The sequence below is a fragment of the Eumetopias jubatus genome, unplaced genomic scaffold, assembly GCF_037043125.1.
Source record: "Eumetopias jubatus isolate StellerSeaLion01/CBP00866 unplaced genomic scaffold, mEumJub1_p1.0 scaffold_13, whole genome shotgun sequence".
NCBI lineage: Eukaryota > Metazoa > Chordata > Mammalia > Carnivora > Otariidae > Eumetopias > Eumetopias jubatus.
In genome coordinates, this window is record NW_028274819.1 from 98,828,990 (window position 1) to 98,856,863 (window position 27,874).

The 27,874-nt window shown below is 53.1% G+C and overlaps 2 protein-coding genes across 2 annotated transcripts in view; one reads left to right on the forward strand and one right to left on the reverse strand.

Moving 5' to 3' along the window:
• LOC114211413 (trehalase) lies at nt 1-26,178 on the forward strand. Its single transcript, XM_028105982.2, is given in 21 exon segments — nt 1-21; nt 1,695-1,739; nt 2,015-2,126; nt 2,474-2,586; nt 20,359-20,447; nt 20,684-20,784; nt 20,922-21,063; nt 21,145-21,235; nt 21,975-22,075; nt 22,201-22,293; nt 22,415-22,531; nt 22,641-22,763; nt 22,977-23,026; nt 23,125-23,319; nt 23,858-24,075; nt 24,351-24,462; nt 24,810-24,922; nt 25,169-25,222; nt 25,475-25,567; nt 25,570-25,638; nt 26,158-26,178. Coding segments are annotated over 21 exon segments (2,073 nt in total).
• Nucleotides 25,911-27,874, reverse strand: part of PHLDB1 (pleckstrin homology like domain family B member 1) — a 42,701-nt gene continuing 40,737 nt past the window's right edge. The window contains exon 28 of the mRNA XM_088018156.1: nt 25,911-27,189. Coding sequence (XP_087874282.1) covers nt 27,049-27,189 — 141 coding nt within the window. The 3' untranslated portion in view covers nt 25,911-27,048. The remainder of the gene's footprint in view (nt 27,190-27,874) is intronic.

Consider the following 27,874-nt stretch of genomic DNA (forward strand, 5'->3'; position numbering starts at 1 on the left):
ATGGAGTCGGGAGGCCGGCAGGTGAAGCTCTCCGACCCCACCACTCTTCGTCAATTGCAGACCCAAACTTGCAGGTGGACGCTACCTTATTATCCCAGCGAGAGGGGAAGGTTTCTTCCGCCCCAGCAACAGCCCAGCCAATGAGAGGCAGCCACAGCTCAGCCAATGAAAAGCTACTGTACTCGGGGCGCCTGGGTGGCTCAGTTGGTTAAGCGACTGCTTTCGGCTCGGGTCATGATCCTGGAGTCTGAGGATCGAGTCCCGCATCGGGCTCCCTGCTCAGCAGGGAGTCTGCTTCTCCCTCTGACCCTTCCCCCTCTCATGTGCTCGCTCGCTCTCTCTCTCATTCTCTCTCTCTCTCAAATAAATAAATAAAATCTTAAAAAAAAAAAAAAGCTACTGTACTCAGAACTCCCAGTTTACTCCAATGGGCTTTTTGTTTATAACAGCCTTCCCAACATCCCCCTCTCCTCCATAAAAGAGCGCAACTCTCCGGGGTTGTGCGGCCTTGTCCAGGGTTTTCCGGTAGTTTCTTCCTTCTGTATTGCAGTTCTCTGCTGTTCCTAAATTAACCCATTTTTGTTGGCGAAATACCTGGCAGTTTTATTTGTAAGGTTATTTTTAACCCTAAACCGTTTGCCCAGTGAGGCAGACGTACATGATCGTGGTGTCGGGAGCGCAACTGTAGGACCACAGTGGGGCTTGCTCTGCGCCCCTGCCAGGTATTTTCTCCGTTCATTGTCTCCTGGTTCTGTACCAGTGAGTGTGGTGTCAGAGGGAGAGGGGTCAGCTGTCAGTTATTTTGAGGGGGGTAGTGGAACAGAGCTTGGCTTTGTTCCTGTGGGGCTGGCTGGGTGAGGAAGCGGCCCGAGCTAGGAAGGAGCCTGGAGCACCACTCTGTGCCGGCAGGTGCCAGGGCCCTGAGGCCTGCCTGGGAGGACAGATGCTGTGCAGCCTTGTGCAAACCACTGCCCTCTCTGAGCCTGAGACAAAGGGCGGAAGTGTCTAACAGACTGTTGAGCACAGGTCACTATCAGCAGTGGCAGTTATTCCCAAGCAGAGGTTTGGCCCGGTTAGCTCAGGGAACAGAGAGCCCCGCTGGGGAGTGAACAGTTACCACTGGTGTAAGAGGCAGGTCGGAGTAGCCTGGAGGTGGCAGGACAGGCTGGGTGTGCCAGGGAAGAGGCTGTTGAGGGCTTCGGGGAAGAGGTGAAGAATTAGAAGTACTTTCACTTCTAACCCCCCTGCCCCTACCCCCCTGAGTTTCTTTCTAGAGAGCTGCAGTAGGATACAGGGTTGGGGCCTTCTGTCTAAACCTAGTTTCACCTCAGAGTATGCCTCCAAAGCCATGAATTACTGGAATTTGCAGAAATAGTGCTGGGCTGTTTTTTTTTTTTAAGATTATTTATGTATTTGAGAGAGAGAGAGCACATAAGAGGGGGAAGGGTCAGAGGGAGAAGCGGATTCCCTGCTGAGCAGGGATCCCAATGCAGGACTCGATCCCGGGACTCCAGGATCATGACCTGAGCCGAAGGCAGTGGCTTAACCAACTGAGCCACGCAGGCGCCCCTGTGCTGGGCTGTTTTTGAAGGCTACCTATGAAACTAGGAGAAAGGTGCCTGGCTTGACTATGACCTGGAACAGGGAAGGACTTGGGATTTGTACCCATTCAGCCACACCTGTTTGGGGAACAGCTGCTACTCCTGGACGCCGTGGACAAGGCCCTAAAGTATCTGGAGGTGAGGGGGGCAGCAGAGCGGGCTGGTATGCTGGGGGCAGGACCACCTGCTCTCTCCCTGAGTCTGAACTAGGGACCTCTGGCAAGTGGCAGCCACCCCCTCCTGCCCCCACTCTGGGTCTGAGCCTGCGGGTCCCACTGGAGCCACTAGGGGGCAACTGTGAGCTAAAAAGACAGAAGCCCAGGAAGGGGGCCATCTGGCTTGAGGAGGACCCAGCCTCTTGGCTCCTCATCCAGCCCCCACCCACAGTCCTAGAAATGTCTGGAACCTTCTAGGACAGCCAGATCTTGACCTACCGGTACGGGATCCCGACCTCCCTCCGGAAAACAGGCCAGCAGTGGGACTTCGCCAATGCCTGGGCCCCCCTGCAGGACCTGGTCATCAGAGGTAGGGAGTAGGGAGGTGGGGATGCGGCATATCCCAGGGCCATCCCCCGCTTGCATCTGGAGGGTCCGCCCCCTGCTGCTGGGAAGGTGTGAACAAAGCACGTGGGGTCTTTCCCTGGCTCTTCTGGTCTCATGGCTTCCCACTCGGCAGACCTTTCTTTGATAGAGGGAACCAGCCCTCCTTTCTCTCTCCAAAGCCAGGCCCTGGGGAAGGAGCACACTGGCTTTTCGTGTGACTCACGATGGAGGTCTTAGGGCCCGGGCCTCTTTCCCTCCTTGAGGAGAGTAAGGCTCTGGCCACCCCAGGGGACTCAGGAGATTCAGGGTCCTGCCTGGGGTGGGGTCTAGGTCTGGCCAAGTCTCCTTCACCTCGGGCCCAGGAAGTGGCTTTCCAGCTGGCTCAGAATTGGATCCGAACCAACTTTGAGGTCTACTCCCGAAAGTCAGCCATGTTGGAGGAGGTGAGCTGCTCCTGAGCCCAGAGCCTCCTGGGCTCCTCCCCACGGTGAGCTGGGGGGAGGCCAGGCTTCGCCAAGCCCAGGGGCAGTGGGGACGCCCGGTGGCCATTCTTGGGCACTGCAGGGGTCAGAGCTGCAGGCCAGAGCAGCTTCTCCCAAAGGGGCTCCCATCTCTTGCTCCCCCTGGAGGGCTGAGGTGGGGGGCCTGGGGGTGGTGTCCCACCTTAGAGTCTGTCCTGCTGTTCCCAGTGTGACATCGGCACCGGTGGTCAGCCAGGGGGCGGAGGGGGGCATGACGTTCAGGCGAGTGGGCCCACATCCTACGGGGAACTCCAGGGCTGGCTGTGTTGTCCCCACAACCGGCCATGACCTCCCCTGTCCGGGCCTCTGTTTCCTCCCACGTATGTGGGTCCCCAGGGAGGAGGCTGACTGGAGCTCCTTTGCACCCCTGGGGCTGGGCAGTTCTCGAGCCTCTGGGTGGGGAATCTCACAGCCCCTAAAAGGATTTGGGGCCTTCCCCAGAGATCTTGCCCCACTGACCCTGTCTCTCTCCAGGAGGGCTTTGGCTGGACCAGTGGAGTGGTCCTGATGCTCCTGGACCGCTAGGGTGACCGGCTGAGCTCGGGGACCCAGACAGCTTTCCTGGAGCACCCCCCCCCCCCGCCTCACGGCTGCCCTTCTACTCAGCCTCCCGCTCAGCCTCCTGCCTCCTGCCACAGTGGTGGGGCTCCCTGCCCCGTCTGCCTCATTAAACTTCTGCGTGAGTCCCTACCTTCGCCTGCCTCTTCATCTTCCATCCCCCACCCCCAGCCAGTCCTTGGAGGGGGGTCAGGGGAGGGACCTAGAAGTCATGGGTTGGGCCCTTGTTCCTCCTGGAACATCATTGTCCCTCCCGGAACATCAGTAAGGGGGATGTCCTGTTTTGTGGGGACACAATCCCATACCCCATGTAACCTGGCCTCCCAAACATGTAGTCCAAATGCTTTATTGTTCTGTCGAGGGGTGTACAAATACTAAATTTCACCCAGACCTGGTGTCCCAGCTACAGTGGGCCCCAAGTGCTGGGAAGGAGGACAGGGAGGTGGGATGAAACACCGCCTCCCTGAACTACCTTTCAAAAAAGTCCAAATTTGAACATACTAGTCTAGATCATCTTATGCCCCTGGGTACTTTGGAAAACAGTGCAGGAATACTGGCACTTATTTTGTGAGCTTTATGTGGGCAGAGAGGAAGGGAGCCCTGCAAAGACCACTGTCCTCCCAGGGTGAGAATATAAAAGTTGAGAGAATTGAAGGGATTGGGCGTTCTGTGTTACTAATTGGAGCTTTCGGTGCCGCTTTCATGGATAGAACATCTAGACAGAAGATCATAAAGGAAAGAGAAGACCAGCACCATAAAACAATTAGACCTAATATATATAGAATTCCGTACCCAGCAACAGTAGAATACATAATTCTTTTCAAGTGCACATAGAACATTCTCCAGGGTAGATCATATGTTAGGCCACAAAACAAGTCTCAGTAAATTTTAAAAGATTGAAATTATAGAAAGTATCTTCTCCAACCATAATGGAATGAAGCTAGTAATAAATAACAGAAGGAAAACTGGAAAATGTGGAAATTGACACACTTTTAAGCAACCAGAGAGTCAAAAGAAGAAATCACAAAGAAGGGAAATGAGAAAATACTTACAGATGAATGAAAACAAGGAGACAATATACCAAAATTTATGGGATGCAGCAAAGGCAGTTCTCAGAGGGAAATTTACAGGAGTGTTTACATTACAAAAGATCTTAAATAAATAACCGTCTTTATACCTTGAGAAATAGAGGAAAGCAAGCTAAACCCAAAGCTAGCAGAAGAGTAAAGAAAGATTGAGCATAAGGAAATAATATGGAGAATAGAAAATCAAGAGAGAAAAATCAAATCAAAAGTTTCTTTGGAAAAAAAGAATAGATCTGTATTTTTAAATTTCTCTTTTTAGATTTTATTTATTTGACCGAAAGTACAAGCAGAGAGAGCAGCAGAGGGAAAGGGAGAAGCAGACTCTGCACTGAGCAGGGAGCCCGATCCAGGGCTGATCCCAGGACCCTGAGAACAGGACCTGAGCAGAAGGCAGACACTTAACCACCGAGGCGCCCCAAGAAAATAGATCTTTAGCTATGGAAAAAAATTGACAAAGGCCAAAGAAGGTACAAATAAAATCAGAAATGAAAATGGTGGGGCGCCTGGGTGGCTCAGTCATTAAGCGTCTGCTTTCCGCTCAGGTCATGATCCCGGGGTCCTGGGATCGAATCCCGCATCGGGCTCCCTGCTCGGCGGGAAGCCTGCTTCTCCCTCTCCCACTCCTCCTGCTTGTGTTCCTGCTCTCCCTGTCTCTCTCTGTCAGATAAATAAAATCTAAAGAAAGAAAAAGAAAGGAAGAAAGAAAATGGAGACACTACTACAGACCTTATAAAAATAGAGAAAACTGAGAACATTGGATAACCACTACAAAATGTACAAATTCCTAGGAACACACAAATTACCAAATAGATGCAAGAAGAAATAGAAAATCTCAACAGATTTATAACGAGGTTATAATAAAAAACCACCCAACAATGAAAACTCCATGTGATGGTTAATTTTATGTATCAGCTTGGCTAGGCCAAGGTAACACAATATTTTTTTTTAATTTTTTAAAAGATTTTATTTATTTGACAGAGACACAGCGAGAGAGGGAACAGAAGCAGGGGGAGTGGGAGAGGGAGAAGCAGGCTTCCCGCCGAGCAGGGAGCCCGATGTGGGGCTCGATCCCAGGACCCTGGGACCATGACCTGAGCTGAAGGCAGATGCCTAACGACTGAGCCATCCAGGCACCCTGGTAACACAATATTTAGTCAAAAATTATTGTAGATGTTTCTAGGAAGGTATTTTTAGATTAGATTAACCCTTAAATCAGGAGACTTCTGAGTAAATTAGCCTTGTCACCTTAATAAAAATAGCCAATTAGCTTACAGGAAAATGAGTTTATTTGGAAATAGCAGAGGAATTGCAATTCAGGGCATGCAAACCATAGGCAAGTCCAGACAACAGAGGAGGAGGAGTGTTCTTTTATAGAGGAAAGAAGGAAGTTGAGAGGGGCAGTTTGGAGTGAAACTCCATTCCAAACAGAGCAAGAATTTGTGGTTGTAGTCACTTCTCATTGGCTGAGCTGTGGTGGTTCTCATTGGCTGGGTTGCTGGGCAAAGAGAGAAACCTTTCCTTCTGCTGGGATGCAGAAAATTAGCTTTGAAGAGTGGTACCTCTGTGAGCATGCCACCTTCAGGACTTCCCAACTATATTTTGAAATGAGATTTTCCTTTATTCACTTCATACCCTCCATGTTGTGAGTGGACCTCCTCCAATCAGTTGAAATCCTTAATAGAAAAACACTGACCTCCCCAGAAGACGAGGGAATTCTGCCCAACAGACTGCCTTAGACTTCTCTGGGTCTCCAGCCTGCTGACCTAGTTTGCAGATTTTGGACTTGTGAACCTCCACAATCACGTAATCAAAAATTTAAAGATAACTCTCAGTCTCTCTCTCCACACACATTCTATTGTATCTGTTTCTCTGGAGAATCCTAATACAGTCCAAGACCAACATCTTCATTGGCCAACTCTACCACACATCTAAAGAAGAGTCAAAGGGGTACCTGGGTGGCTCAGTTGGTTAAACATCCTTGGCTCAGGGTCTTGGGATCAAGCCTTCAGTGGGGAGCTTGCTTCTCCCTCTCGTTCTGCCTCTCCCCTTCACTTGTTCTCTTTCTCAAATAAAATAAAAAATAATAAAAATAAAGAAGAGTCAACCCCAATCCTTTTCAAACTCTTCCAAAATAGGATGAAACACTTCCTAACACCTCCTATGAAGCCAACAATACCTGATGCTTATGCTATATAAAGATCTCACAAGAAAATTATTTATGTATGTGATGCAAAAATCCTCACCAAAATACTAGCAAACCAAATCCAATGGCTTAGTAAAAGAGTTATACACCATGCAAGTGAGATTTATCCTAAGAATGCAAGGATGGCTCAACAGAAGAAAATTAGTGTAATGCACTGCATTAATAGAACAGAGGAAAAAAACTCTACACGATTATTGATGCAGAAAAGGTATTTGACTAAACCCAACACACTTTCATGACAAAAACATTCTAAAAACTAGCAATAAAAGGGAACTTCTTCAGAGCAATTTAGGGAATTAATGAAAAACTCACATGTAGTATCACAATGGTGAAAGACTGGAAGCTTTCTCCTTAAAATTAGGAATGAGACAAGGATGTCTACTTTCACCTCAGCTGTTCAACACCGTACCAGAAGTTCTAGCTGAAGCAACAGGACAAAAAGAAAGAAAGAAAAGAAAAGGCGTTCAAATTAGAAAGGAAGAATTTATTCACAGATGACGTGATTCGATGTATAGAAAATCCTGAAAGATCCACAGGAAAGCTGGGTCTGATAAATAGATTCAGCAAAGTTGCAGGCAGAAGATTAATACTCAAAAATCAGTTGCATTTCTATATACCTGCCAAGAAAAATCTGAAAAGGAAATTTAAGAAGCCATCACATGTGCAAACATCTAATAAATAAAATACCTAGGAATAAACTTACCCAAGGAGATGAAAGACTTCTACACTGAACACGGCAAAAGTCACAGAGGGACACAAATTGTATGATTCCACTTACATGAAGTATCAAGACTAGGTAAATTCATAGACACGGAAGGTAGAATAGTGGTTTCCAGGGGCCGTGGGGAGAGAGGACTGAGGACTTACTGCTTGATGTTATAGAATGTATCTTTGGGATGATAAAAGTTTTGATGGGGTGCCTGGGTGCTGCATTTGGTTAGGCATCCATCTGACTCTTGCTTTCGGCTCAGGTTGTAATCTCAGGGTAGTGAGATTGAGCCCCTCATCAGGCTCCATTCTCAGCCGAGCCGCCTTAGGATCCTCTCTTCTTCTCCCTCTGCCCCTCCCACTTGTGTACGTGCACTCTTTCCCCCCTCCCAAAATCTTTTTTTTAAGATTTTTTTAATTTATTGACAGCAAGCAGGGGGAGAGGGAGAAGCAGACTTCCCTCTGAGCAAGGAGCCCGATGCGGGGCTCGATCCCAGGACCCTGGGATCATGACCTGAGCGGAAGGCAGACACTTAATGACTGAGCCACACAGGCGCCCCTAAAATAAATCTTTTTTTTTAAACATTTTGAAAATAGTGGTGATAGTTGGGAAATACTATGAATATAATGTAAATGAATTCTGTAATTTAAAATGGATGAAATGGCAGATTTTATGTGATATCCATTCAACCACAAGAAACATTTTTAAAAAGGAAGGATGCTCATGGATCAAAAGAACAAATATTGTTAAAATGTTTATGTTACCATAGAGCAATCTACACATTCAGTGCAATCCCTATCAAAATACCATCAACAGTTTTCACAGAGCTGGAACAAATAATCCTAAAATTTGTATGGAACCAGAAAAGACCCTGAGTAGCCAGAGGAATGTTGAAAAAGAAAAGCAAAGCTGGTGGCATCACAATTCTGGACTTCAAGCTGTATTACAAAGCCGTAATCATCGAGACAGTATGGTATTGGCACAAAAACAAACACATAGATCAATGGAATAGAATAGAAACCCCAGAAATGAACCCTCAACTCTGTAGTCAATTAATCTTTGACAAAGCAGGAAAGAATATGCAATGGAAAAAAAGTCTCTTCAACAAATGGTATTGGGAGGTTTGGACAGCCACATGCAGAAGAATGAACCTGGACCATTTCCTTACACCACACACAAAAATAGACTCAAAATGGATGAAAGACCTAAATGTGAGACAGGAATCCATCAAAATCCTAGAGGAGAACACAGGCAGCAACCTCTTGACCTTGGCCGCAGCAACTTCTTGGTAGACACGTCTCCAAAGGCAAGGGAAACAAAAGTAAAAATGAACTAGTGGGACTTCATCAAGATAAAAAGCTTTTACACAGCAAAGGAAACAGTCGACAAAACCAAAAGACAACCTACAGAATGGGAGAAGATATTTGCAAATGACATATCAGATAAAGAGCTAGTATCCGGGGCGCCTGGGTGGCTCAGTCGTTAAGCGTCTGCCTTCGGCTCAGGTCATGATCCCAGGGTCTTGGAATCGAGCCCCGCATCGGGCTCCCTGCTCAGCGGGAAGCCTGCTTCTCCCTCCCCTACTCCCCCTGCTTGTGTTCCCTCTCTCACTGTGTCTCTCTCTGTCAAATAAATAAATAAAATCTTTAAAAAAAAAAAAAAAAAGAGCTAGTATCCAAGATCTATAAAGAGCTTATCAAACTCTACACCCAAAGAACAAATAATCCAGGCAGGAAAGGGGCAGAAGACATGAACAGACATTTCTCCAAAGCAGACATCCAAATGGCCAACAGACACATGAAAAAATGCTCCACATCACTCAGCATCAGGGAAATACAAATCAAAACCACATTGAGATACCACCTCACACGGGTCAGAATGGCTAAAATTAACAAGTCAGGAAACAACAGATGTTGGCGGGGATGCGGAGGAAGGGGAACCTTCTTACCCTGCCGGTGGGAACGCAAGCTGGTGCAGCCACTCTGGAAAACAGTATGGAGGTTCCTCAAAAAGTCAAAAATAGAACTACCCTATGATCCAGCAATTGCACTATTTACCCAAAGGATACAAAGATAGTGACTCAAAGAGGCACCGGCACCCCAGTGTTCATAGCAGCCATGTCCACAGTAGCCGAACCATGGAAAGAGCCCAGATGTCTATTGACAGAGGAATGGATAAAGAAGATACCGTGTGTGTACACGCACACTCACATATGTGTACACCCACATATATACGTACAGTGGCATATTACTCAGCCATCAAAAAATGAAATCTTACCATTTGCAATGCTGTGGATGGAACTGGAGGGAATTATGCTAAGCAAAATAAGAGAAGGACAATTATATGGTTTCACTCATGTGGAATTTAAGAAACAAAACAGGATCATAGGAGAAGAGAGGGAAAAATAAGATGAAAATAGAGAGGGAAGCAAACCATAAGAGATTCCTAAGTCTAGGAAACAAACTGAGGGTTCCCGGAGAGGAGAGGGCTGGGGGGATGGAGTAATTGGGTGACAGGCATTTAAGGAGGGCACGTGATGGAACGAGCACTGGGTGGTATGTGCAACTGGTGAATCACCGACCACTACCTCTGAAGCCAATAATATACTATATGTTATGTAATTGAATTTAGACTAAATACACAAAAAAGGAAGGAAGTGTGTAGCATCTGGAGGCAGGGGTGTCCGCAAGGAGGGGGGCAAACAGGGCAGAGGTGACCTTTCCGGTGGGGAGGGCAGGGCCATCTTGTCCTGTGGCAGACCCTGCTTGGGTGTAGACAGCAAGCCTGAGTCGTAAAGGAAAGGTCACACAGTCACGAAATCTCGGGTGGTGACCAGTTCACAGCGCACCCCTTACCGCGCACATCCCCCCCCCCCCGCCCCCGTGCCATTTCAGGCCTGAGCCATCAGTCTGCCCACACTGCTGCAGCATCCTCATGTGCCCCGGCCACGCACCATGGCTGGGACAGAAACCTGAGCCGTTCTGTTTGAAATGTCAGAGGAAAAGGTAACTCTCTGCAGTGGTGATCTTGGGGCTGAACAACTGGCATCTGGGTCACAGATGTGCCCCTGACATGCCTGTGCCCGCTGCCTCCGCTGCCACCCCACCACATGACTCTGAGGGAAGGGCCCGTGCCGGCGGCACCTGCAGAGATGAAGAAAACAAAGGAGAACAAGTACGAGGTGGGGGCAGGAGTTGGCCTCTGCAATCTGAGCGCAGGAGTGGCAAGGTGCAGTGCACAGACCTGGCATCCAGCCCCTCAGGTGGCCACGCCCCACACATGGACTTTGGCTGCCTCAGGTAGGCGGGTGAATCAGGCTGTGCCCCTGCAAGCGAGAGGTGCCAGGGCTGACTCCTGGGCCACGGCCACAGCCACCATGCAGGGAAAGACCCAGGAGCTGTGCTTGCTGCTTCTGTTGGGGCTGGGGTCCCAGGGTGCCCTGCCCCCACCCTGTGACAGGTAGGAGTGGGGAAGGCAACTGGGGCTGGGGCAGGAAGGTCGGGGTCCGGAGGTTGGGATGAGATCTCAGGCGCTGGGGGTTCAGCCCTTGGGAGGGAAGAGGAGGGAAGAGGAGGGAAGGGAATTAGCTTTCCTGGTGTAGCAGGCTCTGTGCCGGACACCGGACCTCCAGTGCTGGGGAAAGAGGGGGCTGCCTCCTGATCCAGGTGCCAACCTTCCAGTGCCCTCCATCCCTCCGTCCACCCCTGGCTCCAAGCTCCTCCTCAAACTGTGTGGGGCTCTCCTCCCGTTGTTCTGGGAAACTTTCTGCCGGGTTTCCAGTCTCCCCAGCTTGGAGGTGAGAGGCAGTGTCAGGGCCCGAAAAGTGCTCCTGAGTTTAACCTCTGACCTCGGTGACCAAGAGCCAAGTCAAACCTCTTTCCAGAGCCATAGTTTCCATCTCCAAATAAGACAGATAAGTGAGACTGTCCTGCTTCTTGGGCTCACAGGGCATCATCCATTTCTCATTTAAATGGGTTTCTTGAGCTCTCACTATGTCCCTTGGGCTGCAGCAGGGAGCGAGAGAAACAAGGTCCCTATCTTCGGGGAACTTACGCAATTAGCAAGGAAAATACTGATAGAAGCATAGCTAAAAATCAGATGCAATGAGGGAGCCGCTCCGGGTGAGTAGAGGGTGTCTCAGATGGGATGGAGAGGGAAGATGTCTGCGGAGGAGACAGTGGAGCTGAACCGTGGAAGCAACCATCATCTCTGTGCAGATCTGGAAGCCCGTCCAGGCAGGGGAACTGAAGTGCAAAGCCTCTGAGGTCATGATTCAAGGAAGAAGGCCTCTGTGGCCAGGACAGAGGTGGGAACAGGCCAGGGGAGAGACGAGGACCAGGGCTCAGGTGTCAGTGGCAGGACCAGAAAGGTGAGAAGTGGTTCCGGATGGGATGTATTTTGCAGGGGGTGCTGATAGGACTTGCTGATGATCGAGGAATGTGAAGGGAAAGGGATTACCCAGGGATGATTCATAGATTTTGTTCTGAGCAGTTGTAATAAGGATTTCGGAGTGGCTGTGTGATCAAGAGTTTTGTCAAGCACGAGGCGGGTTTCCAAAAGTATGGAAAGAAGACTATGTCCGGGGTTGGTAAGACCACCCCCAGCTCCAGTGATTGACTACTCACCAAATAGTTACATCCGGGGTTACATTTATTCCAGTGAAGGGCTATGGACTAAAATCAGGAAAGGTAAAAGGCACAGAGTCCAGGAGAGAAGAAACACCAGCTCCATTTGTCCTCTTCCAGTGGATTTGTATGAATAGAACTTACCTTTTCCAGCAACATGTATGACATCATGCATGAGGTATGGCCAACCAAGAAGCTCACCCGGGCCTCGAGTTCAGGGTTGTCACTGGGGCTCGTGACAGAGGCGTGGAGTACTTAGTTACTCAGTCTCCAGGTCTCTAAGTCTGAGTGATGCTGGGTGGCCCTCGGTCCTTCTGTGAGTCAGCACATTATTGAACCTGATGGGTTTGGGGGAACCTCCCAATTTGTAGCCAGTTGGTCAGAAGTGGGTGTGGTTTGGGGCCCCCCCGAACTGACCCCTGCTGGCTGGAACGAGGGCCGTCTTGGGGACCGTGCCCATGGCCTGAGTTCATTGGTTAGTACCAAGAGTGGACTGTAGTGCTGCAGCGGTTGTCAGAAAATGTGTGATTTGCTGGAAGGACCTTGCCTGGCTGGGGCATGTGGCCCGGGGAAAGCAAGATGAAAGGACGGGAGATGAGCACCCTTTGGTTCCTGGATGGCTGCAGGGTCACCCATGGTTTGGAACAGCAGCTGTGTTGTGATCAGTTCCTGGAGGTGAAGGTTAGCAGTGGAATCTGGAGATGATGGGTCCAGCTCCCAGAATGTTGGCTCACTGGATGCCTAAGAAAATGCAGAATGATAAGAAATCTAAAAATGTAATCCCTGGTTATTATTATCCTATAATAACAAACATGAAAGTGAGAGATGGGCCAAGCTTTGGTTCTGGCCAGTCCAAACCTCAGCCTCTTGGGGCCCCTGCCTAAGGAATGTGGGGGGCAGGATCCCATTCCTGGCTGGCCCGAGGTATGGCCACTAGTTTCAGAGCCATTTCCAAAGGGAAAAAAACGATTCTAAAACAAATAATGAACCAGGCTAGACCAATTTCCAAGAGAATAGGATAGACAGGGGGTGAGCCAATGGGCTCATCCCAGCAGGGTAGAATCTTTAAACAGTTATTGAGAAATGGGGTGAATAAAGCAGCTGCAGGTAGGGTCAAAACAAAGGTGTTAATGCAGCACTTCTTAGAAATTTAGTGGACCAATTAGAGCCCCGGTAGGCCCCCCAAAAAACAAGGGACCTAAACAAATCTGTTTTATCCACCCTACTTTGGAGGAATTAGGAAAAAACTTTGCAAGGCAAAGATGGTAACGAGAAGAAACTTGACCTCCCATCTCCTGAGGCAGAGGTCCCGCAATTTAATCAAGATAAAGATTGGTGAAAAGCTTAGGGTCTCTTAACTCTGTCCCCTGCTGGAGACTCAAAGCGTTAGGCATGTGAGTCAGATGGTCAGAGGGTAGAGAAGATTCTGGACTGGTGCACTGTGATATCAGAAGCCCGGGTGAAGCCCTGAAAGGGGCCACAGTCAGATTGAGAGGATAAAGAAATGTTTGATGTCAAGGGGTTAGTTTCTCCTTTCCCCGAATGTGTTTTAGGAGTGGCTATCACGTCTGGCTGGGGAGCACTTACTCTATCTAGTATTGTAAAACCCAAACCCGTCAGCGACGCCACGGTTAGGAACACCAGGGTCAAAGGGGCTGAGGTGAAAGTTTCTTTGGTGTTTGAACACTTCTCATGTGAAGAGATTGCCTCTATTTTGCCTGAATGCGTTACAGGGGTGGACATTGCGTCCGAGCGAGGAATGTTTCTAGTCTCTGGTAACATAAAACAAAAGGCATGTGAATCTGCCCATCACGCTATTGCTTCTTGTATTTTTAAAATTTTTTTTAAAGATTTTATTTATTTATTTGACAGAGAGTGAGGGAGAGAGAGCATAAGGAGGGGGAGCTGCAGCCAGAGGGAGAGGGAGAAGAGGCTCTCCCCCAACCAGGGAGCCCGACAGGGTGCTCGATCTCAGGACCCTGGGACCATGACCTGAGCCGAAGGCAGACGCTTACCTGAGCCACCCAGGCGCCCCTCCTTCTTGTGTTAGACATTCCAAACGGGCACTAGTAAGATTGCCTGCGGTCACACAGGTCACATCCTTCTGTGGAGCCTAGAGGGTGGCTTAGAGCAGAAGCCTTGGGGCCCCTCCCAGCACGCCTGTCAGACTTTGGACTAGAAAAATAGCCATTTGAGAGGCAATTACTAGCTTGTTATCAGATATTGAGACTACCCCTCTGAAGGACATAAGATAATCTTTTTTAAAAAAGATTTTATTTATTTAAGAGAGAGCACACGAGCCCGTGGGTTAGGGGGTGCAGAAGGAGAGGGAGAAGCAGGCTCCGTGCTGAGCAGGGAGCCCGACTTGGGGCTCAATCCCAGGACCCTGATGTCAGGACTGAGCTGAAGTCACATGCTTAACCAACTGAGCCACCCAGGCACCCCAAGATATAAGATAATCTTAAAACCTGAAACATCCATAATATCTTGGGTGATGTTGGAGAAATGATCTAAGAGGGAGGGCAGTGCCCCGAAGAGTTCCATAATGCAGTGGGAATGGTTTATGCAGGAGCAGACTGCGGGGGGTGGCGGGGAATGTAGAGTTAACTCCGTGAGTTTGAGAGCAGATAGACTCCGTTCCTTAGAACTGACTTTGGAACCACCTGAGGAGTGATGGATTCTATTGCCACATGGACAGTGCCCTATAAACAACTCTTGATGGACCAACAAAGAGCTGTTTTGTTCATGGATGGTCGTTCCAAGGTGAACACACTGCACTGGAAGGCTGCCGCTATGACCAGAGATGATAATACCAGGGGCGCCTGGGTGGCTCAGTCGGTTAAGCGTCCAACCTTGATTTCGGCTCAGGTCACGATCTCAGGGTTGTGAGATCTAGCCCCGCGTCAGGCTCAGCATGGAGTCTGCTTGTTTCTCTGTTCCTCCCTCTACTTCTCCCTCTGCTCGTGCTCACTCACTCTCTCAAATAAATAAATAAAATCTAAAAAAAAAACCTCAAAAAACACCAAATCAGCTCGGTGGGCTGAACTGCATACTATTTGCTACTGTGTTTGGGTTTTTATCTACTCTTGGTGGCCACCATCCTGGCCATGTGGTCAGGCAGGAGGGCAATGGGAGAGTGGTCTATAGAGACATCACCCATGTGTGGCACAGTCCTATGGAAATTACTGTGAATTTGAGGAGTTCATTAAAGTAGAACACGTTGATGCCCATCAGAAGAACCCCCTTCCTAGATTGGAAAGTAGAGCCAGCAAGTGGGTATCCCAGTGTGTTCACGTGAGGATGCCACGTGGGGTTGTGAACCGATGGGACATTGGGAGGTGGCAGCCGTGCAGAGGTGGGCTGGATCTAGATGCATGGCCCTTGCACCCCGTGAGGCACAAAATGCCAATAAGCTGTTCTGTCAACAAAAGAGACGGGCTACCGGGCAGGTTCCCTGGGGGAAAGGACACTCGTGGAGCTGGCTGGTAAGACCCAGGTGGGAGCCCGCACTCTGCTCTAGGTGTCGCTGTAAATGCTCAAAATACTGTCATAGGACCAGACCAGAAGATACCGCACCGATTTGGACCACTGAGTTACCTTTTTTCAGACCAGGGAACTCACTTTCATCCTCCGAGCCATGGTTCGATGGAGAGCTGGAATGGACCATGGAAACGTTGGCTGTCTGAGACGGGGAGATACAGACATGCAGGGCTGGCCGACGCAGCTTCACCAGCATGCGCTCACACTCACCATGAGGGGCTCCCAGGAGGGTCCCTCCTGGATAGATTGCTCCGCTTTTCTGGGAGAATCTAGGCAAGAGGAGGCTGGTATGACCATGGGGTTCTTCCCATGTGGGAGGAAGAAGATGGGACGACTGTACTTTTTCTTTCTCCCCCACATCACTTCAACCTTCTTTTCTCTGCCCGATAGAGGTGCCAGGCCCAAGTCCACAGCCACACGTGTCAGCAGCAGGGATGGCCCCTAGGGAAGAGAATGGAACTCCACCCTTACACCACTGTGTCTGAATCCTAAGAGCCTGATGCGGTGCGTTGCGGCTTCACCCCATCTGGCTAAATGGGGGTCACTGAAAGCGGCTGTATTCAAGCCTCACTCAGGCCTAGGGGTAGGAATGGCCCGCTCGAAGTGAACGCACGTGATACCACTCTGCGTGAGCGGAGGGGCCCGCGGGGAGGCTCTCTAGACTAGCGTCGCTGCTGCAGTCTGGACCAGTGGCCGAACGCAAGGTCCTTTCCAAAGCTAGAAAAGCTTGGGTATAAATGGAGAGAAGGAGAAATAGTAGCTGAAGGTAAAGAAATGAATACATGGACGAATAATAATGTAGTGGGAGAAATCCACTGTTACATTAACACTTTAAAAGAGGCTCAGAGCAAGAAGGGATGCTGCCTCTTAGTTTCAGATGCCTGAAAGGGTGAATGTATGTACTGCCAAGACGTCTCCGGCTTTGGAGCCTGACAAGAGCAAACAGAAGCCTGCAAACCTGAGTGGCCTCGTCCGGAGATGTTCTGGTCAGATGATGCTGACTAGACTAATCGTGACTGTAGGAGACTCTAGTAATTCTGACTTCCTTTTCCACTTTACATCTGCCGTAGTGCGAGATGGTAATACACTGGCGTTGTTTAGAGAATAATTTTTTTAAAGATTTTATTTATTTGTCAGAGAGAGAGCACAAGCAGGGGGAGTGGCAGGCAGAGGGAGAGGCAGGCTCCCCACTGAACAAGGAGCCCGATGCGGGACTCGATCCCAGGACCCTGGGATCATGACCTGAGCCAAAGGTAGACGCTTAATGACTGAGCCACCACCAGGTGCCCCCTGAGGAGGTTTTAACTCCACCTCCGAACATGTGCAGGGCATCATTATCGGTATTAGCACATGGCTTATTTACATATGGTCATAGTACAATGGAGTTCCATTACAGAGCAAACTGGAAGAGTTAGAGAGCTATTCCCTGTGGACTCAAACCTTGCCCTTATTCCAAATATTATTATGGACAGGCGTCATTACAGGTAGCTGTGATTTTATTATTTATTACAACAAATTATAATTTGTTATTTCTGGGTTCTGAGTCAGTTGGAGGGAAAGCTAGTCACCCTGTCTCAGCTCGCAGCCTGGCACGGAGACTGGTCTCTTTTGTGTGCTGTTCGTAGCAGGGCTCACCTCCTTGCTGGGGGAGAGCACAGGTGATATTCAGAATAGTTCCGGCCCTGCTGATTGCATAACAGTGTGTGTCTTCTTAGCTGTTCCCGGAGCAAGGGCAGTTGTAGTCGGGCTCAAGTACACGTGTCCACAGTACGTGGTTTGCAGTTCCAGAAGATTCCCACAGGCATGGCTCTTGAGCCTCAGTAGCTAGTATGGAAGGCCATTGCCTCATGGCTACTTTGCCTTCTGTCAGCATTAAAATAGTCAAGAGGCTCTGTTGGCTGAGGGTGCTGGGCCCTGGCATCAACCAGCCTTATCTGTTGCCTTGGCCTGACGCATTTCACTAAAGCCTCATTGTCCAGCCTGACTCCCAGCCTTTACTTTCCTCCTGGAAGAGAACTCCTTCTAATCTGCTTGTTCTAGCTAATAAATATTTTTTCCTCGGAATGCCTCTCCTCATTAAAAGCAAATCCAGTTTGTTCCACAATGGGGGACCTGTCTCCCCCAAGGCCCCCCCTTTTTTGAGAGAGAGAAAGAGAGCACATGGGAGAAAGGCAGAGGCAGAGGGAGAGAGAATCTTAAGCAGGCTCCAGGCTCAGTACAGAGCTCAACACAGGGCTCGATCTCATGACCCTGAGATCATGACTTGAGCTGAAATCAAGAGTCGGACGCTCAACTTTCTGAACCACCCAGCCACCCTCCGGCCCTTTTATGTCTCATAGTCCAGTGTTGTTTCCATTAGGTACCGAAAGCCCGAATGCCATTGGGAGACATGTTTGGTACCCAGAAGTGGGGGTCCCCCATACTAAGCTGAGATAAGTGGTAGTCACGCCTAGGTGCAGTTTATTTTGAGATATGCCGTGAGGCCTCCCATAGCCTTCCTCATCTCAGGATGGGGTTATTCCCCATGGGAATTTGGATGGACTACACGATGCCTACTGCTTTCATCCAACAAGCAACCCATTTTTTCTGTTCTGTTTAATAGCTTTCTATTCACAAAAACAAGGGTGATCTGCGTTTGTACATATAGCACACTGCACATGCTGCTATGTTTTGTCCATTAAAATTGGGGGACTTTATTTTTTAAGCAGGCTCCACGTCCAGCATGGAGCCCAGCTTTGGGCTTGAACTCATGACTCTGAGAGCAAGGCTTGAGCTGGGATCAAGAGTCAGATGCTTGGGGCGCTTGGGTGGCTCAGTTGGGTGGTCATGAGATTGAGCCCCACATGTGCTCAGCATGGAGTCTGCTTGAGATTCTCCCTCTCCCTCTGCCCCCTCCCTGCACTCGCACTTGCTTGCTCGCTCTCTCTAAAAAAAAAAGATGCTAAACTGGCTGAGCCACCCAGGTGCCCCAAAATCAGGGGCCTTTCTATAAGTATTTGATTTTCAAGGTTTATAGTTGTATACAGGGCAATTAATCTGCCAAGAGTTGTAGACCACCCAGTCCAAAGACCCAGTGGGGAGTAGTTTCAGGAAATTCCTTCCAAGATGACACCCTTCATAGTAGGTATAATCTAAAAACTTGAAAGACGCTGGCCTGTCACTCGGGTTGCCTTCAGTCGTCAACAGTTACTCTAGCTCAGCGTCATATCCTGAGACCAGAACGTCTCCCAGAGTGACTCCGGCCCTGTTTGCTGGCTTCCATCAACGTTGTCAGGTTCCAGAGGCAGGCTGGGCACGGCAGGTGCAGGGCCCCACCGTTCCAGGCATCCCATACGATTGTGCTAAGGACCAAGGAAACCTCTTGCTCCCTCCAGGCACTCGTGGCGTGCCAGATTGCCCATTTCCCTTGAATACCTGCCTGTTCATCTCTTTGCCCTCAGCTGCCTTTCTCCTCTCTGTGTGGCGCTGATTTTCACTCCACTTTCCCCCTTTGGAAGGGATGTTGGATTTGGCCACTGCTCTTGTGTAGCTCGCCGGCAGCACAACCAGCCTTGTGAGGGCCGTAGAGGATAGAGTTACACAGCCCTGAATGGGGGCTGTTCCCACCACTGAGCAACACAGCCCCATTCACTGTGAGCCCCCACCTAGCCACATGGGGCGTGGGCACAACCCAACCCATCAGGATTTGAAAAGAGAGCTACAGTCTCTTACTTACAGACCATTCATGCTTCTGACACCACAGTGGCAGGTCGGGTCCTAGTAGGCTCAAGGTCAGTGCAGATGATGTGGGAAAGGACTGTAGAGTCCTGCCATCAGCCTCTCCTCATATCCCCCAGAAAAGTGGACGAATCTATCCCGTGGGCACCCTCCTTTGGCCCCCACCCCATGCTGAGTGTGAGCACACGCTTGTGACGCTGTGTAAGCCTGCCCTTCCTGCTTTTCTCTCTCCCTGTTTCAGACCACAAATGTGTCAGTTGTCTGTTCCGGTTCTGTATCAGGCCAGCACTCGGAGGGTGACATGTTACGCACTGTGTCCATTTGACACGTCTCTTGGCCCGTTGTGGGAACCGTGCGCTGACCCAATTGGCACAGTATCTTCTGTTCCAGTATAGTATTTTAAGCATATTCATCTACAGTCAGGAATGCAAAGCTACTTTAATGGGCCCCTTGAATTTCCCGAGTGATTTTCTGAGGCTCATGCCCCGTGAGAGCATCCCCTTTCCTAGTCCAGTTTTTCCCTGCCCCTGAGTCCATAAACACCCCAACACGGGCGCCTGGGTGGCTCAGTCAATTAAGCGTTCAACTCTTGATTTCGGCTCAGGTCATGATCTCGGGGTTGTGGGTTTAAGCCCCGTGTTGGACTCCATGCTGGGCATGGAGTCTACTTAAAAGCAACATAGGAGCTTTTCACAGTCAATGTTTCCATCACTGCAAGGGAAAGAGCATGCAGTTTAGCCCACTGAGCTGATCTGTTCTTACATTCTTCAAAGATTCCCATCAGTTGGTCAGAGTGCAGTAGCCTTCAAAACGAGATACTGTCCGCCCGCCTTGGCACTGCCGTCGGCGGCCAAGTAGCTTTCTGTTGGTCGTGGAGATCTGCCACAGGGCTCCTCCCGCGACCCCTCGGGAGCTTCCCGCAACCCGGCGGGAAAAGAGGCCACCTGCCCGTGAGGTCCCCGTGTAGCGCTTCCTGTGTAAACCCTTTCCACGTATGAAGGAACTCTTTGGAGGCACCACCTTCTTCATCAGAGACATCACTCAGGACACCGTTGGTACTTCCGGTCACAGGAAGATCTGCTGTCCTCCAGGCAGAAGGAGGTTTCCATAAACGCCCAATGGCAGGCTAGTAACTGTCTCCCGAATGATGTATATCCCACGCCGCATCCGCAAATTCCCTGGTCCGAGGTCTCAGCGGTTGCCCCCGGGTGTAGCTTACAGGCTTTTGCCCTAAGCCCCCTGGTCGGTTTCGCCCAGGGCCACGGCACAGGGTCGGTCCCCCCTTCTGATGTGTCACTGATCCGAGTGGTCCTCTCCTTTTGTCCAGGGGGTGTCCACTCTGCCAAGTGACCAACCAGTGTGGGCTCGGGCCCTTGTTTACATCCTTCACTGCAGAGGGCGCTCCTCGTTCTCAGTGGGCTATGTCCCCAGCACCTACACACCCCTACCCCACCTGGGCGCGCACACGTTCCCCGGCACACTGACACATAGCTCCAGGCTAGGGAACGTGCCCACCCTCGAGCCTGTCTTCTCCCCTAATGGTGGTGACCTGACCTGCCCCTCTTCCCGACACTGTCCGCAGCCAGATTTACTGCCACGGGGAGCTCCTGCACCAAGTGCAGATGGCCAGGCTCTACCGGGATGACAAGCAGTTTGTGGACATGCCACTGTCCTCGGCTCCAGGTGAGGCACAGGGGGGACCCCACCTCCTAAAGCTTCTGCACCAAAGATGACAGAGGGCAAGACGAGGCAAAGAGGGGCCTCCCTCAGGGAGGGGCTCCTGGGGTCCACCTGACCCCTCCTTGCCGCCTGGACCCCAGACCAGGTTCTGCAGTGCTTCGGTGAGCTGGCCGCCACCCACAACCACAGCATCCCCCTGCAGCAGCTGCAGGCTTTCATCCAAGAGCACTTCCAGGCCGTGGGGCAGGAGCTGCAGTCCTGGACTCCTGAGGACTGGAAGGACCGGTAGCTCCTGGACAGGAAATAGGAGGGGGCCCTTCGGCCAGGCCTGCCCACCTGAACCCTGTGTGGTCCGTGTTCTTCCGGTCTCCAGTTCCTGCAGAAGATCTCGGACCCCAAGCTGCGAGCCTGGGCAGGGCAGCTCCACCAGCTCTGGAAGAAACTGGGAAAGAAGGTGTCCACTCCTGGGTCTCAGCCCAGGGGATGGAGCTGGGAGAGGGGGATGCCAGCTTGGGGCCCCATTGCCCTTAGAGCACAGACAGGGACGTACTTTCTAAGAAGACAGCCCCCCACCCACTGGGTCCTTGAATGGAGCTCTCTAGGAAGAATTTCTGGAGGGGGAGAAGGGAATGTCTACTTCTAGCTTCTCACCTCCTCCCTGAAGCCCTCACCATCCTCCCCTACCCCCACCTGCCACCTCCAGGCTGCCCACCTAGGCTCTCTCTTCCCGGGGCTAATCAGGTCAGGACTCTGCTCAGGAACAGTTGCCACTGCTGATTGTGGGCTGTGGTCAGTACGTTCTCTTAGACACTTTCTCTCCGTTGAGGCTCAGAGACGGCAGTGGTTTGCTCAAGGCTGCACAGCACCTGTCCTCCCAGAGGATGGGGGCCCTGGGTCTCTGCGCCTGGCTGGGCGGTGGCAGCAGAGATGGCGGAAGGGGAGTGGAGGAAACGGTCCCCCTGCCTGGTCCTGATACTGGCCGCTGCCTGGTGAGCCCCTGCCAGGGCCGGGCTGAGTTAGCAGGGACTCCAGAGGCCGGCCTGTGGGGCCGAGCAGACCTGGCTTGCGGCGGCTCCGGCCTTGACCAAAGCCACACGGCTGACCAGCAGCAGAGCCAGAACGCATGCACCGGCCGCCAGGGCCTCCACACGGCGGGGCCTGTGGGCTCCCTGTGCCCTCTGTCCCGACTGCAGGTGAAGCCAGAGGTCCTCAGCCACCCGGAGCAGTTCTCTCTGATCTACTCAGCACACCCCTTCATCGTGCCTGGCGGGCGCTTCGTGGAGTTCTACTACTGGTGAGCAGCCAGGCCTGCAGGGCGGGAGTCGGGGAGCCCGGGGCCAGCGGGCTGTCCCGAGCAGAGGGGGGCACCCTGACTGGCCCGGGTGCACAGGCCGGTGCGCGAGCTGTCCGTTTCCCCAGGGACTCCTATTGGGTGATGGAGGGGCTGCTCCTCTCTGAGATGCCCGGGACGGTGAAGGGCATGCTGCAGAACTTCCTGGACCTGGTGTGGATGTAAGGGGGGGCGGCCCCCTCAAGGCTGGGGCAGAGAAGGGGGTGCCAAGGGCGTGGCGCTGGATTGGCCTTGGCCTTCGCCGCTGGGCAGACGCACCTGAGCCCGCGTCCTTCCTGGCAGCTACGGACACGTCCCCAACGGGGCCCGCGTGTATTACCTGCAGCGGAGCCAGCCCCCCCTCCTGACTCTCATGATGGACCGCTACGTGACCCACACCAACGACACCGCCTTCCTCCGGTGGGCCCCCCAGCCCCCCTGCTGCCCCGCAGGCCGCCCTACCTGGGACCTCCCAGGGTGCGACTGAGGGGCCGTGCCTGGGCTGAGGCGGTGCCTGGCTCCACCCCAGGGACAACATCGGGACCCTAGCCTTGGAATTGGACTTCTGGATGGAGAACAGGAGCATCTCTGTGAGCTCGGGTGGGAAGAGCTACGTCCTGAATCACTATGCTGTCCCTTATGGGGGACCCAGGTAAGGAGCCGCCTGCCAACCTCTCGGTCTCTCGTTATTCACTCTGGTCTGAGGGCCATGACTTAGCCCCGCCTCTCGGATGCTGATACTGAAAGCCCTGGGCAATCCAGGGCCCACGAAGGCCAATCCAAGGGCAGTTGAAGCAACATGGCTTAGCCTCCAGCTTGCACTTAGAGGGCTCCTAGTGCCAGGATGCCCACTTTCATCTTCCAGGCCAGAGTCTTACAGCAAAGATGCTGAGCTGGCAGACACATTGCTGGAAGGTGAGCAGTAACAAGGTCAGGGATCGGGGTGGGGCTGGGAGCCTGGTGTTGGGTGTCAAGCTCTGGCCCCCCCTTCCCCTGCTGCTTTGTCCTCACAGGGGACCGGGAGGCTCTGTGGGCTGAGCTCAAGGCTGGAGCTGAGTCTGGATGGGACTTCTCTTCACAGTGGCTTGTCAGAGGCCCAGACCCTACATCTCTCAGCAGCATCCGAACCAGCAAATTCATGCCTGTTGACCTCAATGCCTTCCTGTGCCAGGCAGAGGAGCTGATGAGCAACTTCTACTCCAGACTGGGTGAGCCAGCAGGAGGGGCGGCTTGGGTCCTACTTCAGCCTTGGCCGTGGAGCTGGAAGTAGGACCCTGAGTGAAGGGCCTCCAGCCTCCTAGCCCGCCCCATACCTCACCCCTAGGGCAAGAGTACACATGGAGCCCACTCTCTCCACTCACCCTCCCTTTCTTACTGGGAGGGACTACTAGGGTCTGTGAGAGGACACCTGAGTCCACACATTCAAACTCCCTCCATTGTCTCTCCCCAAACAATTGCCCTCGGACCTGTCGGAGCCAGAGAAATACACATGGCCAGTGCCCTCCTAGGACGGACCCGGGAGCAGGCCAGTGCGGGTCCTGAGAGCCCTGCAGGGCCATAGCTCAGGAACTCCTAGTTCCTAGAGGCCAGAAATATGGGCTCCAGGTCTGCATGTTCCCTTGGTGTCAGGACTTCTAGCCCTTGGGGAGGACAGCAGGAGGAGGCCAAGGTTGACCTCTTTCTTGGAGGCATGGGACCCAAGGTCAGGCACCCCAGTTGTTCAGCCTAAAGACAGTGTCACCCCAGGGAACGACATCCAAGCCACAAAGTACAGAAATCTGTTGCAACAGCGCCTGGCTGCCATGAGAGCCATCCTGTGGGATGAAGAGAAAGGGGCCTGGTTTGACTATGACCTTGAGAACGGAAAGAAGAACCTAGAGTTTTACCCATCTAACCTCACTCCTCTCTGGTCTGGCTCTTTCTCTGACCTGGACGCCGTGGACAAGGCCCTAAAGTATCTGGAGGTGAGGGGGGCAGCAGAGCGGGCTGGTATGCTGGGGGCAGGACCACCTGCTCTCTCCCTGAGTCTGAACTAGGGACCTCTGGCAAGTGGCAGCCACCCCCTCCTGCCCCCACTCTGGGTCTGAGCCTGCGGGTCCCACTGGAGCCACTAGGGGGCAACTGTGAGCTAAAAAGACAGAAGCCCAGGAAGGGGGCCATCTGGCTTGAGGAGGACCCAGCCTCTTGGCTCCTCATCCAGCCCCCACCCACAGTCCTAGAAATGTCTGGAACCTTCTAGGACAGCCAGATCTTGACCTACCGGTACGGGATCCCGACCTCCCTCCGGAAAACAGGCCAGCAGTGGGACTTCGCCAATGCCTGGGCCCCCCTGCAGGACCTGGTCATCAGAGGTAGGGAGTAGGGAGGTGGGGATGGGGCATATCCCAGGGCCATCCCCCGCTTGCATCTGGAGGGTCCGCCCCCTGCTGCTGGGAAGGTGTGAACAAAGCACGTGGGGTCTTTCCCTGGCTCTTCTGGTCTCATGGCTTCCCACTCGGCAGACCTTTCTTTGATAGAGGGAACCAGCCCTCCTTTCTCTCTCCAAAGCCAGGCCCTGGGGAAGGAGCACACTGGCTTTTCGTGTGACTCACGATGGAGGTCTTAGGGCCCGGGCCTCTTTCCCTCCTTGAGGAGAGTAAGGCTCTGGCCACCCCAGGGGACTCAGGAGATTCAGGGTCCTGCCTGGGGTGGGGTCTAGGTCTGGCCAAGTCTCCTTCACCTCGGGCCCAGGAAGTGGCTTTCCAGCTGGCTCAGAATTGGATCCGAACCAACTTTGAGGTCTACTCCCGAAAGTCAGCCATGTTGGAGGAGGTGAGCTGCTCCTGAGCCCAGAGCCTCCTGGGCTCCTCCCCACGGTGAGCTGGGGGGAGGCCAGGCTTCGCCAAGCCCAGGGGCAGTGGGGACGCCCGGTGGCCATTCTTGGGCACTGCAGGGGTCAGAGCTGCAGGCCAGAGCAGCTTCTCCCAAAGGGGCTCCCATCTCTTGCTCCCCCTGGAGGGCTGAGGTGGGGGGCCTGGGGGTGGTGTCCCACCTTAGAGTCTGTCCTGCTGTTCCCAGTGTGACATCGGCACCGGTGGTCAGCCAGGGGGCGGAGGGGGGCATGACGTTCAGGCGAGTGGGCCCACATCCTACGGGGAACTCCAGGGCTGGCTGTGTTGTCCCCACAACCGGCCATGACCTCCCCTGTCCGGGCCTCTGTTTCCTCCCACGTATGTGGGTCCCCAGGGAGGAGGCTGACTGGAGCTCCTTTGCACCCCTGGGGCTGGGCAGTTCTCGAGCCTCTGGGTGGGGAATCTCACAGCCCCTAAAAGGATTTGGGGCCTTCCCCAGAGATCTTGCCCCACTGACCCTGTCTCTCTCCAGGAGGGCTTTGGCTGGACCAGTGGAGTGGTCCTGATGCTCCTGGACCGCTAGGGTGACCGGCTGAGCTCGGGGACCCAGACAGCTTTCCTGGAGCACCCCCCCCCCGCCTCATGGCTGCCCTTCTACTCAGCCTCCCGCTCAGCCTCCTGCCTCCTGCCACAGTGGTGGGGCTCCCTGCCCCGTCTGCCTCATTAAACTTCTGCGTGAGTCCCTACCTTCGCCTGCCTCTTCATCTTCCATCCCCCACCCCCAGCCAGTCCTTGGAGGGGGGTCAGGGGAGGGACCTAGAAGTCATGGGTTGGGCCCTTGTTCCTCCTGGAACATCATTGTCCCTCCTGGAACATCAGTAAGGGGGGTAAGTCCTGTTCTGTGGGGACACTTAGTTCTCTTACCCTCCTATTCTAGCCCCATACCTCATGCAACCTGGCTTCCCAGACATACTCCAAATGCTTTATTGTTCTGTTGAGATGCTTACAAATACTGAAAATCACCCAGCCCGGGGCCCAGCAGCCATGGCCCAGTGGTGGGCAGGGAGGTGGGCTTAGTGTTAAGGCATGAAGGGCCGAGGCCAGACAGCTGGTGGCCTGGTCCTCTGCTCCCCATTTCTGTCACCCTTCCGAGGCTGAAGGGAGGGCCGCCAGACCTCAGGGTCCTCTCGCTCTGCTGCCTCCTCTCCTGCTCAGGTTCCCGCTGGGGGCATCTGAGCAGCCCTCCACCCGTTAGACACTTAGCCTGTACAGAACCCGTCCAGCCGCCTCTCCCAGCGGCTTCCCTCCTCCTCCAGTCTCTGGATGTCCGAGCTTCGTCCCTTCTGGCTCTAAGCAAGGCACGAGTGGAAGGAGAGGGCTGGACTGGGGGGCTGGCTGGGGGGGGGGGTTGGTCTCTTCCCCTCCCCCCCCCCAGCTGGAGAGATGGCGGTACGTACCCTCAAATGGGCCCACGGTTGAAGCATGGGCGGAGCCACAGAGTCACAGCCATGGGTATGTGACCATGGCGATGAAGCAGTCACTATGGAGATCAGGGGATGGGGTTGGGACCTCAAGGCTGACACTTGAGGTCTCTGGCCCTTGAACAAAGTAATAACAAAATTGCGGGGGAGTGGGATTTGAGAAGTACACCGCCTGAGCTGCTCCCCCACTCCGGAGGTGGCTCTCCTCAGCCCCCAAGGCCCCTGCAACGGGGGGCTGAGGCAAGAGGGGATCTTTGGCAGATTCTGGTACCATCATTTGTCCTTTGAGAAAGCGAGCCCAGGCTGGGGAGCGCAGGTGCCAGGTCAGAGCTTGAGGCCCCCTCTGTGCCAGTTCCGCAGCCTGGGCCAGGACCCTGAAGGGTTATTGCAAATTCTGAGTTCCCGGGAGCCTCCCCACTTTTTATCTGCTGGCTGGTTCTTTAGGGGGCCTGAGCTCAGACATTCACAGGACCCACTCCTTAGAACAGTACCAAGGCTTGTACAAGGGCTCTGGGAGCACTCCTGCGCGGCCTGGGGCCCAGGCTGCGGCTCTTCTCCAGGGGCCGAGCCGTGCAGCAGGTGGGCTGGCCTGAGGGTCCAGAGGCCCACGCCATGACTGGTGTGGTCAGTTCATGAACTGAGTGTAGCCCTCGGCTCCGGTGACGATGACATCCATCCAGATGCGCATGGCCTCTGCGGACGGCGCCACCATGTAGTACAGCCGGTCATGGGTCTTCACGCAAAAGGTGAGGGCTGGGTTCGGGCTCTGCCCCGGGAGAGAGGAAGGTGTAGGACAGGGCTCACCTCTGACATTCCATCTGCCCTTTGCCCTCCCTGGCTCCAGGGTGCCCTGGAGCTCGAGACTGAGTCCCAAACAGGCCCCAAACCTAGTCCCCACCCGTCAAGGGGGCCCCGGGCCGAGATGTTCCCCTCCTCACACCTGGGCCGTCCTTGGACCCTGGCGGGGCCCGTCCCCTGCCATGGGGGCAGGGGGGGGGAGGGGAGGCTCCATTTCCGGGCACCCCTGGGCACAAAAGTATCAACAGAATCAGACACGGAGGGCTATTCCAGTGAGGACCCAAACCTCCTCTCGGCACCAGAGGGGCAGATGGAAAAAGCTATGACTGGGAGGCTGGGCCCAGGACCCAGAGGAGCAGAGATCAGGGCTGAGGCGGCACCAGAGGCTTGCAGGGAGGCTGCTTTGCAGGAGGGCAGAGGGCCCAGGCTTCAAACGTGTCCCCTTGATCGATCCCGTCAGCCCAACCCCGTCCCTGAGACCCCCTTCCTCCCCCCCTCAGCCATCCCTTTGGCGCCGCCCGCCTCCCCACAGGCCTGCTCTCATCTCAGGAGAGGGGGCAGCGAGCCCCTCAGGGGCTCCCTGCAGCCCCCGCTGCTGCTCCCTCAAGCCCGGGGAAGGGGGCTGGAGGGGAGAGTAAAGGGGTCAGGGGCCA